Genomic DNA, 16867 nt, shown 5'->3' with positions numbered 1-16867 from the left:
TTTAAGTGAGTGTTTGACTTTTGAGCCATTTAAATTTTACAGTCTGTGCGGCGCAGTTTTACGTATTTGGATATGAATGTTGTCTATCTACTCCGATGTACTAAAATACAGATTTGTGGCGAGGCGAAATGAAACGAACTGAAGTTTTCTCTCCGTCAGCGCAAAGCTGCGACAAGCACATGACCGACGGTCAAATCGAGTTATGTCGATTTTTTTCCCCCTCGTTAGCATTTATCCGGCACTAAAATGTGCTGTTGTTGTTTGGACACAAAATGTGCGTTGTCGCGAGTTAAGCCACGTGACGAACAACAGGAGACGCGACACACAGGAAATGTTTTTCTCCAGGTGTCTTGTGGTTCTACTTTACATGATTCTTCTCGCCCGTTTTGAGTGTGCGCAAATCAACGGTGACATTCCAGTTTGTCAAAGTGAAGTAAAAACCTCCCCACCCTATGTGCCGTCCGCAGAGATGAAAACGAGACGCTGCGGCAAGAAGGTTTAAACTGGTGAGGAACGCCCCCCCTACTCCCCCCCCCCTCTCTTCCACTTCTTCCTCTTTTTCCCATCACCACCGTCACAGCACATTTCTGTTTGCAGCAAATGAACTAATCAAATTAGATTCCAAGCAGAGTGGAGAACCCCCGCCCCCGCCACCACCACCAATACCCCCCCCCCCCCCCCCCCCGCTGATTCTCCCCATTCTTGATGTGTGAGACCGCAGATGCGGCGCTCCCTCAGTGCTGACCCTCATCCATTGTTGTTAGCCAGGCAACTCGGTCCCTGTCAGGAATTCGAAATTAGGTCGCCGCGCTGCATCGGGAAACAACATCTCCAGACTCGCCGCCGCTCTTGTCTCGCAGGCTTCCGTGGTGGTTGTTTTATTTGTGTAGATAACAAAATGATGGACGCTCACCGCACATTTTGTACGGCGCAGAGGCTGGATGAGATGCAGTTAAAAGCCCGAGTCACATTGAAATCCTAAAAAATTGCTGCATTAGAGCTGAAGACTCGGAAAACTTTCAAAACGGTGTTGTGAAAAAAGTATTTGCGTTAAAAGAAGATCTGGGCCTTTGCAAAAAAAATGAAAATTGCACCGAGACCACTTTTTTTTTTTCAAAGTGAGGATTAGTACTGCATTCACGTTGGACTACTCGGCGGTGGGGTAATCCAACATCATTCGAAAACAACTTTTCTTTCACATCACCTATGGAATAGCGACTCGTCACATTACATGACACACTAACAGAATGAATACCATATGACAAACAATTCATGAAAATAAATGAATATCAATTCAAAAGTACAGCTGAAAAATAGACCAGCTACCATGTTAATGACCGACTTCCAAAAAGTTAGATATTACCAAATCATATTTATTATAAGATACTGTGAAATTACGCAGCGTGAACATTAGCACATTAGCACTGCTCTTGAATACGGAAAATGAAGGAAAAAAAAAAAAAGTACAGTGGACGCCCCCGCTATTCGTGGGGATAGGGACCGGCCCGGCCTGTGAATTGCGAAGGCCTGTTTATAACTGAAATGCATTGAGGAGGGGAAAAATCTAATCTTGAAAAAAAAAAAACATTTAAATCTTAAAATCATAACCCGGTAGTCCAGTGGTTAGCACGTCGGCTTTACAGTGCAGAGGTACCGGGTTCGATTCCAGCTCCGGCCTCCCTGTGTGGAGTTTGCATGTTCTCCCCGGGCCTGCGTGGGTTTTCTCCGGGTGCTCCGGTTTCCTCCCACATTCCAAAAACATGCATGGCAGGCTGATTGAACACTCTAAATTGTCCCTAGGTGTGCTTGTGAGCGTGGATGGTTGTTCGTCTCTGTGTGCCCTGCGATTGGCTGGCAACCGATTCAGGGTGTCCCCTGCCTACTGCCCGAAGACGGCTGGGATAGGCTCCAGCGCCCCCCGCGACCCTAATGAGGATCAAGCGGCTCGGAAGATGAATGAATGAATGAATAAAAAAACAAAACAACCGCCCCACAGTTTAACCTCTGATATTACACCCCCCCCAAAAAAATGCAAAAACAGGTTAACTAAAAAGAAAAATAACATGGAAACAACAAAACAGATGCAGTTAGCTAACAACATAGGTTCAGCTGCATAACACTGTAAATGTAAAGAAATTCGTTAGCGTTTATGTCCGTCCGGCGCTAAGGTATCCCTGCACATACCTGTAGTATCGGAGTTTTATGAAAACTCGCACCGCACAGATATGTCCACTGAAGCAAGAGCACCTACTCTGTCAAAGTGTAGAGCAGAGACTTAACTTCTACCATCATGTTGTATTGAAAGCAATTGTCACGTTGTGTCTGTCTCCATGTGAAAGCGGCGTTGAATTTTGCGCGCAAGGCACACGTTGATAAATCCGCTGCTACTTTTTTTTTTTATTTTAATGAATGGAACACAGTTAGTCGTGCTACAGGAGAAAATAGGTCATTGATATTTATAAGTCATGATGTTACCAGTCCCTTCACGCTTTGTTGCGCGGTTGAAAATGGTTTCACTGCCGCGTCTTAATTAACGGACTACCTGAGGGAAAGATGCCCAGGCAAGAGACGGTTGTCTTAATCGCCGGCAGCTCCGGATGCCAGCGGGCGGCTCGCTGCCTCGTCCCCGTTGTTTTACGGCCAGGTAAAACGACGTGGCATACTCCCCCTGCGAGCCGCACCTGGGCAGCGGAGACTCTCCAGTCAGTGAGTTGCATGGTTGGTGAGGCACTGACTCCTTTAGTGTCAGATTTACAAATATTTAAAGCAAATATTTGTAATATTTGTAGCTTATTCAATTGGCTAAACATTACACATGCGACATGCAGATATAAGGCAAGCAGCACTGAGCCAGTTGCATGTATGAACCCAGTTTGTGATGAATGCGCAATGCAATGGGCATTCAGAGGTGAGGCTCTGCCTCACCTGCCTCCCCTGACCGCACGTCTCTGGCGGAGAGGGTTGTTGGAGCTCCAGGTGGAACTTTAGGTGTCGCAAGCCGGCTGTAGGCTGCCGCCATTAGAAAAGACATTGTCAAAGATGGCAGCCCAGAACGGTTGCTAATAGTCTCGGGTATGAGGTGAATGCGGGGGAGAGGGTGGATATACTGTATTGTCGTGTGTGGAAAAAAAAAAAAAAAACAAGCGTGTGTGTATGTTTTGTTTCTCCGAAGGAAAATGGACGGGCCCCGAACACCGCGAGATGAAAGGAGGAGAGCGCAGCATAATGAAGGTGGGTAATTAGCCGTGATTGCGGCCTTTTCACTCGCCTGACAGGGCAACACAATGCAGGCTCTGTGTCGAAATGGATGTGCGGCTTGACAGAGCTATTCTCAAGGTGGCCACTAGAGGCTGTTGTGGAACGGTCATAGCCTGGCAACACAAGGGAGAACCCCCCACAACCCCTAAAGAATCCGCTTCCTGCTTTTTTAGTTGAGAGGCGGCGAAGGGACAAAATCAACAACTGGATTGTGACCCTCTCCAAAATCATCCCTGACTGCAACATGGACAGCACCAAAACCGGAGCAGTAAGTTGTGGTTTTCATCCGCTCAACGGCCACATTTCCGTTGAAGCCTCGCATAAAGAATTCCTCAATTGCAAACTGGGAACAGCGTGACGAAGAGCAATTCAGATTGAACCAGCAAGTCTATTAAAAAGGACCAAAACGCAAAAATGGTCCTTCCAAGAACATGTTCTACATGTCCGCACTAGTCTAAACTAAAAAGTGACACGCTGGTCAATTTTTACTCCAGTCGCATCCCTCTCCCACAGAAAAAAAAAAATCCCACACCATCCCTTCCCAGACCATAGTTTTAAAAAACAAACCCGTTCCTTCCCGTCCCATTTAGATTGTGAGAGCTCCTAAGTTTGGTCCTTAATCCTACAGAAACATCTCAACCAAGGTTCGGGAATCTTTAGAAAAAAACAGAAAGACGTGACTGTTTTGAAGCTCCCATTTGCAGCGGCCATCTTGTGTTTCCAGAGTAAAGGCGGAATCCTGTCCAAAGCGTGCGACTACATCCGCGAGCTGAGGCAGGGCAACCAGCGGCTGCAGGAGAGCCTGAAGGAGGTGGAGAGGATCCAGGTGGACAATGAGCTGTGCAGGCAGCAGGTAGGCCGACTTCTCCAACCGGGGGCCATTGCAAGGTCAAATCATGCATCGTAATAATAGTTTTAATTTTGATGGGAGTAAATGGCGCACGCCTCTCCACACGGATTCTGCATTTGATACGAGTCCAGCTTGTTTAGTATTCCGCCGAGTTGATGTGCAGATGAAACAAGTTAAATAGACACGACTCCTTCAAGTCTCCCTCCGCTGAGGGTAAACTCCACCGGCTCCCTCCGTGCGCGTCTTCATTTCTTCTCCGAGTGGATCCCGAGGTGGTTTTCGGCGGTTAGCTGCGCAATCGCAACCTTCCGAGCCATCAAAGAGGCTCGCTGCTACCTGCGAGAGGCGGCGGGATGAAAACAAGACAGGCAGCCAACTTGCATGCTGATCTCCTCCTCCCTTGGCTATTGAGTATGACTGCAACCCCCCCACACTATCTCACAGAAAGCTTAACGTGATCTCTTGGGCGCCTCCTTGAAGTGGGGGTAGGGTGGGAGGGTGGGCAGGAGGTGAGTTGGCAGCCAGCGGAGTTGACACACCGCATCTTTGGCTTAATCCCATCGGTTATGATCTTGACTTTTGTGGCCCGCTGAGTTCTAATCTCGGTTGACGTCATTGGGACAAAGTTGTCAGAAACTTGCATGTTTTTGGAATGTGGGAGGAAACTGGAGCACCCGGAGAAAACCCACTCAGACACAGTGAGAACAGGCAAACAGGAATCAAACCTTGCACCTCTGCACTGTGAGGTGACGGTGCTAACGAGTCGCACACCATTCCACCCTCACTCTATTATCCATCCATCCATTTTCCGAACCGCTTAATCCTCACTAGGGTCGCGGGGGGTGCTGGAGCCTATCCCAGCCGTCTTCGGGCAGTAGGCGGGGGACACCCTGAATCAGTTGCCTGCCAATCACAGGGCACACAGAGACGAACAACCATCCGCGCTCACACTCACACCTAGGGACAATTTAGAGCGTCCAATCAGCCTGCCACGCATGTTTTTGGAATGTGGGAGGAAACCGGAGCACCCGGAGAAAACCCACGCAGGCCCGGGGAGAACATGCAAACTCCACACAGGGAGGCCGGAGCTGGAATCGAACCCGGTACCTCTGCACTGTGAAGCCCACGTGCTAACCACTGGACTACCGGGCCGCCCTCACTCTATTATATTGCACTTAATGAAAAAAACAAACAAACAACATCTAGTAATGACACAAATAGAAATAAAAAGATTGATTGCAGTTTTGTCACGCCGCATCAATGAAATGGCGCCGCTATGTCGAGTGTGCCAGTCTTGGTCACCTGGGGCAGGAAGACTCATGTTGTTCATGGAGTGATTTTTATTCATCCCGCTCTGCCTCTTTGCAGCAGCCAATCATCGCTTAATAATGTCCCAACTACTCTCTGAGCTCATCAGTACGACACTCATTTTGCTATTCTATGCAGAGGATAAAGAGTAGCCGAATACGAGTACTTTTATAATGTCTGCCAACACGTCGCTGAACCATTTGTGTTGCCGAAAAGCGACATAGATGTTAATTAGCGTTAGCATTAAGCTAGTTTTTAGCTGTTTTTCTTCTCTAAAGATCCACATTCCGTAACCCAAAGCTGTACCGGCAGTAGAGGGTTGCGTAAGACCGGATAAAGTAGCTCCGAACTGAATTTTTCTTCTTCTTCGAAGATTGAGGAACTGAAGAACGAGAATGCCTCGCTGAGAGCGCAGCTTCGGCAGCGCGGCATCGAGATGGTGGGGGAGACGTCGCCGCAGTAGCGATGAAGGAGCCGCCGCCGCTGCGCCACTTTCGGAAAAGCAAAGCAAGGACTTGTGAAGAATCACGTGGAGACAACCCGCCTCCTCAAGGCCGCACTTGGGCCGCGCTCGCTGAGGCGTCCGCACCCTCCCGCGGAACTACAACTCGCTCAAGGACGATAACATTTAATTTCATTACGTCTGCCCCCCCGCCTCCCACCTACCCGGATCATCATCATCATCGTTACTTTGGACTATTACTTGCCGCTTTCTGACTTCTTTAATAATGTTCTCTTTTTATGAGTCTCCTGTGGAACAGAGCGCAGTCATACGGGCGAGACTCCAAAAGAGCCAACCTCAGTCAATGGCTAGCTTTGGCGCAAGTTTAATTTTTGGGGGCGGGGGGGTGGGGCGGCAGGGGCATCCAGTGCACATTTGTGATACTCGAGCAGGGGCAGGAAGGGATTACTTGAAACGTTGGGCATTTTGCAGAAGAGTCCCACCGTGGCCAACACACGAGGAAAACGAGACGTAAGCATAGGAAGTGTGCCGATGGCGCCCCCCCCCCACCCCCCACCCCGCCTACCATGTCTCAAAAGACTTGCAACCCATCTCGCCTTCATTCAGAAGTTAACTAATGTTTCATTTTTTATTTTATTTTTTTTTTTACCCGTGTGATTGAAAATAACAGCATGTCGATGAGGTTTTTTTTTATAATGCAAATGCTCATACATGGGCTAATTTGCTAATCATCAAAAGGTCATATTGTGGCTGATTCTCCACCCCCGCATCTTTTTCCCATCAACATCTTCTTTTGAGATGGTAAATGAAGAACACAAACCGCCAATCCGCCCCTCTCTGTAGCAGCCTCGATGTCTCTCAGGTTACATTGCAAGACATCTTTTCTATCGACAAATGGTCACAAATAAAAACTAGCTATCATCCTCAACGTGGATTGGTTGTCACTTAGCCACACCCCCGTGGTAATGCAGACCGGCCAGTCGGAGCTCTCGCGCTCTCCTGGTGACATTCATCCTTTTGGAGGTTGACAATCAAAAGGTAGACCGCATCAATCCATTCAACCAACGGCATAGCCATTTTGAATCTTTCGCACACTGTTGTCCATTCTAAATACAAATGTGTGTGTGTGTATTTATATTTTTTCCCCGAAAGCCCAAAAGGAACAAAGATGAATGCAGGATGTGGAGAAAGTTATGTCTTCAAAGCCACTTCCATCCCTCCGACACCACAAAGCACACCAAGGTATGGAATGTAACACCCCCCCCCCCCCCCCCAGCCCCTGCATTCACCTCAGACCGAGACTATTAGCAACTGTTTAGGGCCCGGCTGTACCTGTACATGATTTCACAGCCTGGTGTCTTTTTTTTTTTTTTTCCTCCCAAACTTTCACAAGATTTTTTTTTTCTCTTGATTTTGAAATCCTTCCTCCTTGTCGGGCAGTTGACGGGAACTTTTGCATTCTTGGAAGTGACGCATACGATGTGGAAGTTCCACAGTGCAGAAGACCCCTGACCTCTGATGCAATCGGCATGTTGCCCCCCCCCCCCCTGTCCCCTCCTCACCTAATCTTGCTGGGAATTGCTGTCATCTGAAATTCCTCTTCTCTCCACACTGCCCCCTGCAGACATGGATTTCCCCCACACCCCACCAACATATTGTGTTTCTATTTATTATTTCCACAGATTGACCTCTTCTGCGAGGTATGAAGGTTTGTCGGGGTCAAGTTTGCGCAACAGACGGGGGGGGGGGGGGGTCAACGGCCTGGACCAAGAGGAACGCGGCAGCGCCGCCTGCTGAGGTGAGTTTGTCCGCCGCCCTTGTGGCAGCCTTTGTTTGGCCACCAGCTCTCCTCCCGCTGATAGGCCCCCTGCCAGAAAACCGCGGGTCCAAATGTCCATCCTAGCAGAGCCTTCATTCGGAACAGATTCGGAATTTTGACCAAAAAGCGTAGGTTTAAAAAAAAAAAAAAACACAAATATAGTAGCCAACACTTTTTACCTTCATAGAATTTTCAGATTGGAATCAAGACAGCAATTGTTGATGCTCCTTCATTTGAATAATTAACCTCAACTTCATGCCTACTTGAGCCAATTCCAAGAAATTATTCAAATGATCCATAAACCACCAAAATATCTTTGGCACAGGAAATAATCGTTTTGGTTTTGGTTTGCCGGCAGACATTGTTTTCTGTCAATCCAGATCTTGTCTTCAAGTTTCGTACTCTTGCTTCAGTCCAAATTTACGACGTGACAGAGGATCATTTCTCGGAACGGTGTCCTGGAACATCGTGTGGCATGACCTCATCAAGCCCGTGCGTGAATTGTTTCCGCCGCCGAAAAAGCACGGGACGGGGCGCGCGCTGCGTCTTGGCGGCGACCCCTCGCGGAAACGTGTTTTCGCGAGGGGTATGACGGCGGTCCCGGCGCATGTCGGGAGGCCCCCGTGGCGCTTTGTTGACAGTGACGCAACCGCGGCCACCGAGGTTATCGGTGAGCGAGACAGAGCGGCGCGTGGTCGCCACCGTCGCTAATTGAGTCACCTCGGGCAATTTGGGGGCCCTTTAAAGGCGGAATGAGAATTTAGACGCCGTGGATTTTATCTGCACTTTATCTTTATTTATTCCCCCGCCGCCTGCCAACTAACGCCAACCACCATTTTTGTAATTTCACGTCCACCTTTATTGATTCTGGCGTTTATTCTGCTCCGAGGTTAATTAACCATCAGTTGTTTATTGCTCTCCTGTCGATAAGAAGAAATAAAATAATCCTTTTTGATTTGTTTGCGCCCCCCCCAACCCCAACCCCCCCCCCCCCCCCCCCCTTATTATGCTTATCTCCTATCATGGTATCCAGGCTGTTTTTCATCAAGCTTTGAACGATGACTCGCATGCCATTAAATAGTAACCACAAAAACAACACGTGCATAACAAAAACCAAAAGTCGATTGAACAAACTCTGCAGGAATATCGCAACTGACAAAATACGTCCGATTCTTGACCGGCTGGTGCGCTCGCGTTTAATACAAACGCACAGAGACGCCTCAAATGCAGCTGCTGTAAAGTTATGCTTCACAGAGGATAAAGAATATATGCTAGTGAACATGATCAAATATCCTAAACGGCTTTAACACCGGCAATACTCAGTAGCCCATTTCTGATATATTTGTTAGCAGTAAGCTATCAGACATTCGGGCAAAGTTATGTGGTTATTTTAAACACATGGTGTATGATTCTCTTTTGCTGTTTTGTTTCGGTTCACAGTACACAAAAGATGCAGGTGTAAGACTCTCCAAAATTGACCTGAATTAAAAAAAAAAAAAAATTTTTGTCCGAGTTATAAATGCAGCCATACATTAGCGACAGTAACCCTTTTAAAATGTCCATATTTGGGTGTGTAATGCTTTTTAAAAATGCGCAGGATTCACAACAACGTCCTCGAGATCGTAAATGATGGCTACACAAAAGAATGAATACAAAAGAAGGAATTCGTCAAATTGCCTCCTGATGAGGTTTTCAAAACTCTTTGTGTCCAGTTTTGAGTGTCAAACTATTTATTTTAATCACAAGTCATGGAGAGAAGCTTTTTAATCCATATGAAAGCACCACTTTCTGTTAGCATTTATGAGTTATTCAATGAAACGGCAGGGAGGCAGCGCCCCCCCCCCCTACCCCCCCTTAGATGAGATGACTTCAACTGCCGTCTAATGGATCAACAACAACATTGAGCGTGTTAGCATCCCGCTGGTATGTAATGCCGCTTCAACTGCAGGTTTCATAAGAATTACACAAGGGTGTGTGTGTGTGTGGGGGGGGGGGGCATTTGTTGGCAGGCTGCGCCACAAAATAACGCTGAGGATGGGGGGGCAAAAAAGTCACAAGCGTACCGTAAGATTTCATTATTTTTGCTCCTTTTTCTTCCTGTGTGGAGTTTCCCTATTCTCACTGGGCCTGCGTGGGTTTTCTCCGGGTACTCCGCTTTCCTCCCACATTGCAAAAACATGCACGGCAAGGCTGATTGAACGCTCCAAATTTTCCTGCGTGTAGTTCAGTGGAAAACTCATGCAAGATTCAAACCAGAACAATCCACCAATCGGTATTTTTTATAATTTTTTGTGGTGTAGGTTTATTGCAGTTATTTTTTTTTTAATTAAGGTCAAGGGTCACCTGGAGCGAGTTGATTTCAGGGCACAGTAGACAAAACAACCATTGACTGGCCATTCAAACCCAAATCGTAACCCTGAACCTCGGAATCGCGAGGCAGACGTGCTAACCACTTGTGCCCCCCCCCCCACCCCCCACCCGTCGCCTGACTGCTTTCACCTTTTACAGCACAAGCAAAGAGGTCAGAACTTCCCCTTGTGGAGGTTAGATAACTCTTGCCGGGAAAGAGGCCAGCCGGGCCTCCCGGGGGGGCGGTGAGGCAACCCCCCCCCCCTCCTCACCCTTCACCACGACTCGGCATATGTATAAATACCAGCCACCGTGCACTCACAGTGACACACTGGAAGCGAGGTAGCAAGCAAAGTCATCGTCAGCGGACAGTCGTCGTCGACGCCCCATGAGAGAGACGACCGCTCGGCTCTTAAGGATTTCCCGCGCCGTTTAAAACCAGAACCAGCCGCCGACTAGTCCAAAATGAAGGCATTCAGCATTGCAGTTGCAGTGACACTCGTGCTCGCCTTTATTCGCATCCCGGAGATCTCGGCGCTCCCCTTCGACGAGGTAAGCGTTTTTTTTTTTCTCCGTTCTTGCCAGCAATTTCCCAGCACGGTGGAACGCGACCCACCGCCACGGGTGAAGAATTAACTCAACGCCTCCCAGTCACATTAAAACACACTGTGAGGAATGCGGAACATGCCTACGGTGTGCCTGAAAGAGGCGGGGCCTCGTCACTTTCTGTTTTTACAACCGCATCATGAGCGCGGCTCTCCTTTCCCAGATGCGACAACTCGGCATAATATCGCTCACCAAATCCAAATGCATCAAGCGACGAGTCGCCTTTGTAAATCCAAAAAACGCCAAGTGGTTTTGATTTAAAAGATGCAAGCGCACCGGCTCGAAGCGCGCCTCAGAACCACGTCCACGTGGGCGAGCGACAGACACAATCTCGCTGATATTTGCTATCCTGAAGCGTTAAACCCTTTTTTGGATTAACGGTCATTTGAACGTCAAATGTTCTTTGCGGACGCAGGTGCGGATGCAAACGGAGGTGGCGAGAGGCGGCGACGCTCCGGTTGCTGGCCTACTGGACGCGGCCGCCGACGGGGAGCCTTGGACGGCGTATCACGCGCGACACAAGCGGCAAAGCAACCTGTCCATGTGCCGCTGGTGCTGCAAATGCTGCCGCTCCTACAAGGGCTGCGGCTTCTGCTGCAAGTTCTGAAAGGGAGAGCGAAAACGACAACAACGACGACGACAAACGAGAGCATCCTAATTTATCACTGAGCTGGTTCCCCGATTTTTATTTTGGTCGCACGTGATCTAGAAACTGTCGTCCAAAGTGGCACAGTGGTATTTATTTTCACGTTTGGAATAGTCTCAACCTTTTGTAAACTTTTTTTTTCTTTTTTAATTCCAACTTGTATTCAGAATTGTTGAATAAATGAATCTTGAAATGTATTTGCTTGTGCTTATTTTCTCATTATGTATACTTTTTAAAAATAATGTTTCTTTTTAATTTGCATGAATTTTCATTATTGCTCTTTTTAATAGAGTTGCGATCCCATGTTTGAACTTTTCATTCATTCATTCATCTTCCGAGCCGCTTGATCCTCACTAGGGTGGCGGGGGGTGCTGGAGCCTATCCCAGCTGTCTCCGGGCAGTAGGCGGGGGACACCCTGAACCGGTTGCCAGCCAATCGCAGGGCACACAGAGACGAACAACCATTCGCACTCACACTCACACCTAGGGACAATTTAGAGTGTTCAATCAGCCTGCCATGCATGTTTTTTGGAATGTGGGAGGAAACCGGAGCACCCGGAGAAAACCCACGCAGGCCCGGGGAGAACATGCAAACTCCACACAGGGAGGCCGGAGCTGGAATCGAACCCGGTACCTCTGCACTGTGAAGCCCACGTGCTAACCACTGGACTACCGGGCCGCCCTGTTTGAACTTTTTCACATTTAAAAATAATTTCAATGGGAAAAAAAATCACAATTTTCTCAACCTTTGTGTTCATTGGCCACAACCCTTGAAAAACCGCCAAGGTCAAGGCAAAACGGCCAACTTGCCGTTGCGCCTTTCGCAGCCGGCGTCGGTTGGCTGTTGATTTTTGTGCGTCCTGTCATCACGAATGTCCGCGCCGCGTTTCAGTCAGACGCGCTGGTGCCAGATGCGTCCGGTTTTCTTCCCCTCCGGGGTGGGGAGCATACGAGTGAGTTATTGAAGCGCTGTCACAACAGCCGGTCACACGTTAGCGGGATGCGCTCGCTCAACCGTTGTGTCACTGAACTTTGAACAATGAAATGTCATGGCAATCGATAAGTCTGCTTTGCATTTATACAAGATTTTTTTTTTTGGGGGGGGGCGCATCTGTTTTGGATTCAATTTTCTTGTTTTCCATTTCAGTGGTTGTAATCTTCATTTTCTTCATTCGTTTGATTTATTCACGTGTTTTCAAATATGTCTTCATGTCGATCTTATCGAACAATATCATCATCAATATCATTCTTTTTTTTTTACACGCAGACCTGAAACGCTCAGTCGCCATCTTCACAGACAACATTTGTGAACGGGAACTCTTGTCAGGTGAGGAGCCGGAAGCAGAAGTTGAAAAGTAAACGTCTTTATCGCCGAAAATACAAAGTGACTACAGAGAGCAGGGCTGGATGCCCAAGACGTGGAAGAGATCTGTCGACATACCGACAACGTGTCATCGAGTCATCCGAGTTATTCGACTGTGAGACGTCCGGCCCGTACGACAGAATAAAGATACGACGCACAAAAGAGCAACAGCAACCTTCACTGACACGTGAAGGAGGAACAACCAGTCACAACGCTCTATTAGATAAGATAAGATAAGAAAACCTTTATTAGTCTCGCAATAGAGAAATTCTTGATTCACAGCAGCAAAGTTATGAAAGGAAGAAGTAGAACAACAAAATAGAGAGATTATACGTTCTAATTTTTTTTCGGGGGGAGCCCTTACACTATGCATTACATCATATTTTTCACAGCCATTATGGAGATGATTAATATTCAGCCTCCAGCTGGACTTGTTTTTTTTTTTTTTTTTTTAAACTCCAATTCATTTTTACTAACCATATTTCACATAGCTTTGGAATGTCCAAGCTAGCAATTTGTCATAATTATGAATGCGTTTGTGTGGAAGGCGAAGGAGGGAAGGAATATCAGGAGGTGTGCCCCATTGATTGGACGAAAAGGAACATTTGCATTTAGATGGTCCCTTTGCTTCCTTGTGTGTGTATGTGTGGAATAATCTTGTGGTCTTCCTTAAATATAATGGATTTGTGTATGTGTGTGATTGGGTGTTTCGGGAAATGAAGCCAAATAAAGCAGCAACAAAACGCCATTGTTTTTCTACCCGGTGACAAATGACGCCGCCCGTCGTTGGTTTTAATTTAACGCAGGCCCTTGTCACTTTTGGACGCACTTTTCCGGCCAGTAATCTTTGTCGGAGGAAGAATCCTTTTCATTTTCACGTGTTGTCCATGAAAGTTGATGTCATCCGAGTGCCGAAATGGTTTTCGCGATCTCTCAATCAATCGTTTCATGGGTAGGATTTATGGCGGGTCAAGTGCAAGACACAAACCGGAAGTGAAACAAAAACCACAAAAACAAAACAACATCAAATCGATGATTTGACGGAGCCACGCGGAAGGTGTCAGAATCCCCTGTCAGAAAGAGTTTCAACTCCCACCTGCGGCAGAACTTTGCCCACGTCAGGGGGGGAGGGGGGGGGGGCATCGCGTCCGTCCAGGTGCACCGTGCTCCCCAGCCTCCATCGTTGAGGCGGCCGAACCGCAGCTGGAGCCGTAAAGGTGGAAGCCGCCGGTGGTTGTAAGTGTGCCCAACATTTGGACCGGAGCGCGCAGCCGATTGGCGTATGCCGCTCGCGTCGCCTCATTGCGTATGTTTGACACGTCGCGGCGGCGCGGCGGAGGAGCGTGCGAGGAACGGCGCGCACGGACCGGAGGAGAAACGCGGCCGCTGGGATTCTTGCTTACACACTTTTGCTTCAGCCGCCGAATGAAAAGATAACACGTTTTTTCCAGGCAAGATTCTTCACTAATCTCGTTGGGATTTAGTCAGATTTTGCACCAAATGTCATGTTTGCTCACAAGCAAAAAATGCACTTGGGTTATTGAAGGACAATGACATCATCGAGTTATTTGAGAATGTGACAACAAATGTCAAAGATTGAATACATTTACAAACTAAATTGCAAAGTTTTCTTTGCTGTTTATATGACCACATTTTTTTCATAAATTCAAGTACTTTCATTGTTTTTATGATTTTTTGGGGGGGTTGGGGGGATGAAATGCGCATGGTGTGATACATTTTGGAAAAAAAAACTCCTCAAGCTTTTGCAATGTCACAACCGCTTTAAAAGTGAAAACAAAATGAATCGACATGCAAATGGGCGTGGTTATGTAAATGCCTTCAGTTTAAACAGAGCAGGCCCAGTCAACTTGCAATAGCCAATCAGGTCTGCGTACCAGGGCCAGCTGGAAGGGCTGACGTCGACACTGGACGTGCGCGTTCTGTGATTGGATGAGCGCCCGCTAGAGGGAGCTGTCGCTGCATTTTCACCCAAAATGGCCGAAGGAGAAGACGTTGATCTGGTTGCAGGACGACTTTCCAAACAATTTTCAAGACGGACCTTCCGTTGGATTTACCACTTGAAGTTGTTTTACCAAGGCAGCAAGGAAACATCAGAGCACGGCCGGGCACTTACAAGCTACGGTGCGTTTCAAAACATTTGGGGACACTCGCGTAGATGTGCAGCTCAGTGAACAGGCACAACATTGGTGAGTAAATGAATTCTATTTTACATTTCTTCTTATTTTATTTCGTTAGTATTAACGGTCACGAAATAAAATGACAAAGATACAAAAAAATGTATCAAATAAATCGGCTCACCTGCAACTTATAATGGCGCATTGTAGGCAGCTTTGTGCACTAAAATTCGTTCAATCTCAGCTGCTCAACATTTTCAGTTACTTGCTGTTGTATAGCCCATTCTCAAAATGCAAATGATCTGTTCATTTTATTTTCAAGTCAAGTCAACTGTATTTATTGAAATATTTATTGTATTTATTCAAGGAATAGTTTGTCTTGTTATTGTGTGTTTGGTGTCTTATATGAAACTGCGACATTGCGCAATTTATTGCACAGACTTGTTTATGATCACACAGCTTAATTTGGGTGGCATTTTATTGAGTATTTTTAAAATCTTTTTATTTTGAACAATATCTGTCAATTTAGTTTCCTGCTCTTAATCGTGAATGCATGCTTGATGGTTTTCAATGCTCCTGAAATGAAGTGCTGCCTGACGAGCCAATATATTGTGTTCATGTACAGTATATGACGTCACTGAAGGCCTCAGGTTGAATGCATGGAAAATGGTCGACCAATTTTGACTTCATTCACCTAAGAAAATTCTGTACAATTTAAGATCCTCTTTTAAAATGTAACATATTTTTAAAAATTCAAATAGAGATTGTTTTTTTTTCTGTAAAAAAGTGACATTTTTCAGTGAGGTCAACCGTATGTTCTCAGTGACATACACACGAGAAGTGAAACGGCATTGTCTTTTCTTTTATAAATGAAGTAAAACTCAAACCAAAAATTTTGACGCATTTGAAAAAGAAAACGCATTTCAACTCGCTGTCGTGATCGATGCTTGAGGACACGCGTCAACGTGTGCGGATGATGAAGTCGCGTCATGTATCATTGCAGAGGAATCCTGACTGCGCTTCGCAGCGCCTTCCCCCCCCCTTTTCTGTGTTTCACTGCAGCGAATCGCACTCGTTCTCGCCCCCCCCATACAATTCTTCTCATCAGCGGCCCCCCCTGGCCGTGTCGATCCTATCAAACAATAAGCGGCATGAGCCGAATGCGCAAGGAGCCAGCGTCCCGCCATTCATACCCTGAGAGAAGACAATTACTTCTTTCTTCTTATCTTTGCGGGGATCGGAGCCATCTTGAAGTGGGCCGATAGTCGGCCGACTGGACTGCGCGCTTTGTTGCGGCGTCGCCACAACTGTCGCGACTGCGATTTATCACGCCTTGTACGCGACCCACGAGTGGCTAGCTTGTTTACCGCCTGAATGCGAGCCACTCGCATAGCGACAGGACAGGACACGCCAGAGCACTTCGCTCGTCCGACCATTTTTTTGGACGTATGGTTTACCAAAAAAAAATAACCCCCAAAAATTGGTTGTTATGTGCCCATTATTCAAGAATTTTCACTTTAACACCCCCAAATATTGACCTATTTCGAATTTCCATTTTCCTTGATTTCACTGCAAAAAAAAAAAAAAAATGGCGGTCAGTGTTTTTTCACGATTCCTGTTTTTGGGTTGTTGTATAAACAAAATGACAAAATGCGAGCCACTCGCATAGCGACAGGACAGGACACGCCAGAGCACTTCGCTCGTCCGACCATTTTTTTGGACGTATGGTTTACCAAAAAAGAATAACCCCCCAAAATTGGTTGTTATGTGCCCATTATTCAAGAATTTTCACTTTAAAACCCCCAAATGTTGACCTATTTCTAATTTTCCTTGATTTCACTGCAAAAAAAAAAAAAAAATGGCCGTCAGTGGATTTTCACGATTCCCGTTTTTGGGTTGTTGTATAAACAAAATGACAAAACAATGAACAAAAAAAATACAAGTACAAAAATATTTGTAAAAAAAAATGTACGAATATACATTAAAAAATAATTTAAAAAACACGTTTAAAAAAAATAGTTTTACAAATTTACAAAATAAATTACATTTTAATTGCTTATTTAAAAACTG

At 46.6% G+C, this 16867-nt stretch overlaps 2 protein-coding genes across 5 annotated transcripts in view; both read left to right on the top strand.

Annotated features, from left to right (window-relative positions):
• Positions 1–16867, top strand: part of LOC127601005 (upstream stimulatory factor 2-like) — a 231061-nt gene that overhangs the window by 9157 nt on the left and 205037 nt on the right. The window contains exons 7-11 of one of the 4 annotated variants that reach the window (XR_007962464.1): positions 468–506; positions 3173–3231; positions 3432–3526; positions 3983–4111; positions 5790–6617. Coding sequence is in view for 3 of the 4 variants with exons in the window: in XM_052065974.1 (XP_051921934.1) it covers positions 468–506; positions 3173–3231; positions 3432–3526; positions 3983–4111; positions 5790–5879 (412 nt within the window). In the remaining variant the exon portion in view is untranslated. Of the gene's footprint in view, positions 1–467; positions 507–3172; positions 3232–3431; positions 3527–3982; positions 4112–5789; positions 6892–16867 lie in introns of those variants that run through there. The other 3 variants (XM_052065974.1, XM_052065972.1, XM_052065975.1) reach the window with 3 other exon arrangements.
• Positions 10354–11496, top strand: LOC127601037 (hepcidin-like). The gene is made up of 2 exons (XM_052066017.1): positions 10354–10599; positions 11069–11496. Exons 1-2 carry the CDS (start codon positions 10513–10515, stop codon positions 11258–11260), a joined length of 279 nt encoding a protein of 92 aa, XP_051921977.1. The 5' UTR covers positions 10354–10512; the 3' UTR covers positions 11261–11496.

Source organism: Hippocampus zosterae, chromosome 5, assembly GCF_025434085.1.
Source record: "Hippocampus zosterae strain Florida chromosome 5, ASM2543408v3, whole genome shotgun sequence".
Lineage (NCBI taxonomy): Eukaryota > Metazoa > Chordata > Actinopteri > Syngnathiformes > Syngnathidae > Hippocampus > Hippocampus zosterae.
This window is presented reverse-complemented; position numbering and strand designations above follow the sequence as displayed.

What these genes read in the sequence shown, in the direction of transcription:
- LOC127601037 (XM_052066017.1), top strand. Translation starts at nt 10,513, where the DNA reads ATGAAGGCATTCAGCATTGCAGTTGCAGTGACACTCGTGCTCGCCTTT. An exon ending in CGGCGCTCCCCTTCGACGAG is followed by an intron (nt 10,600 to 11,068) that starts GTAAGCGTTTTT and finishes TTGCGGACGCAG; the next exon opens with GTGCGGATGCAAACGGAGGT.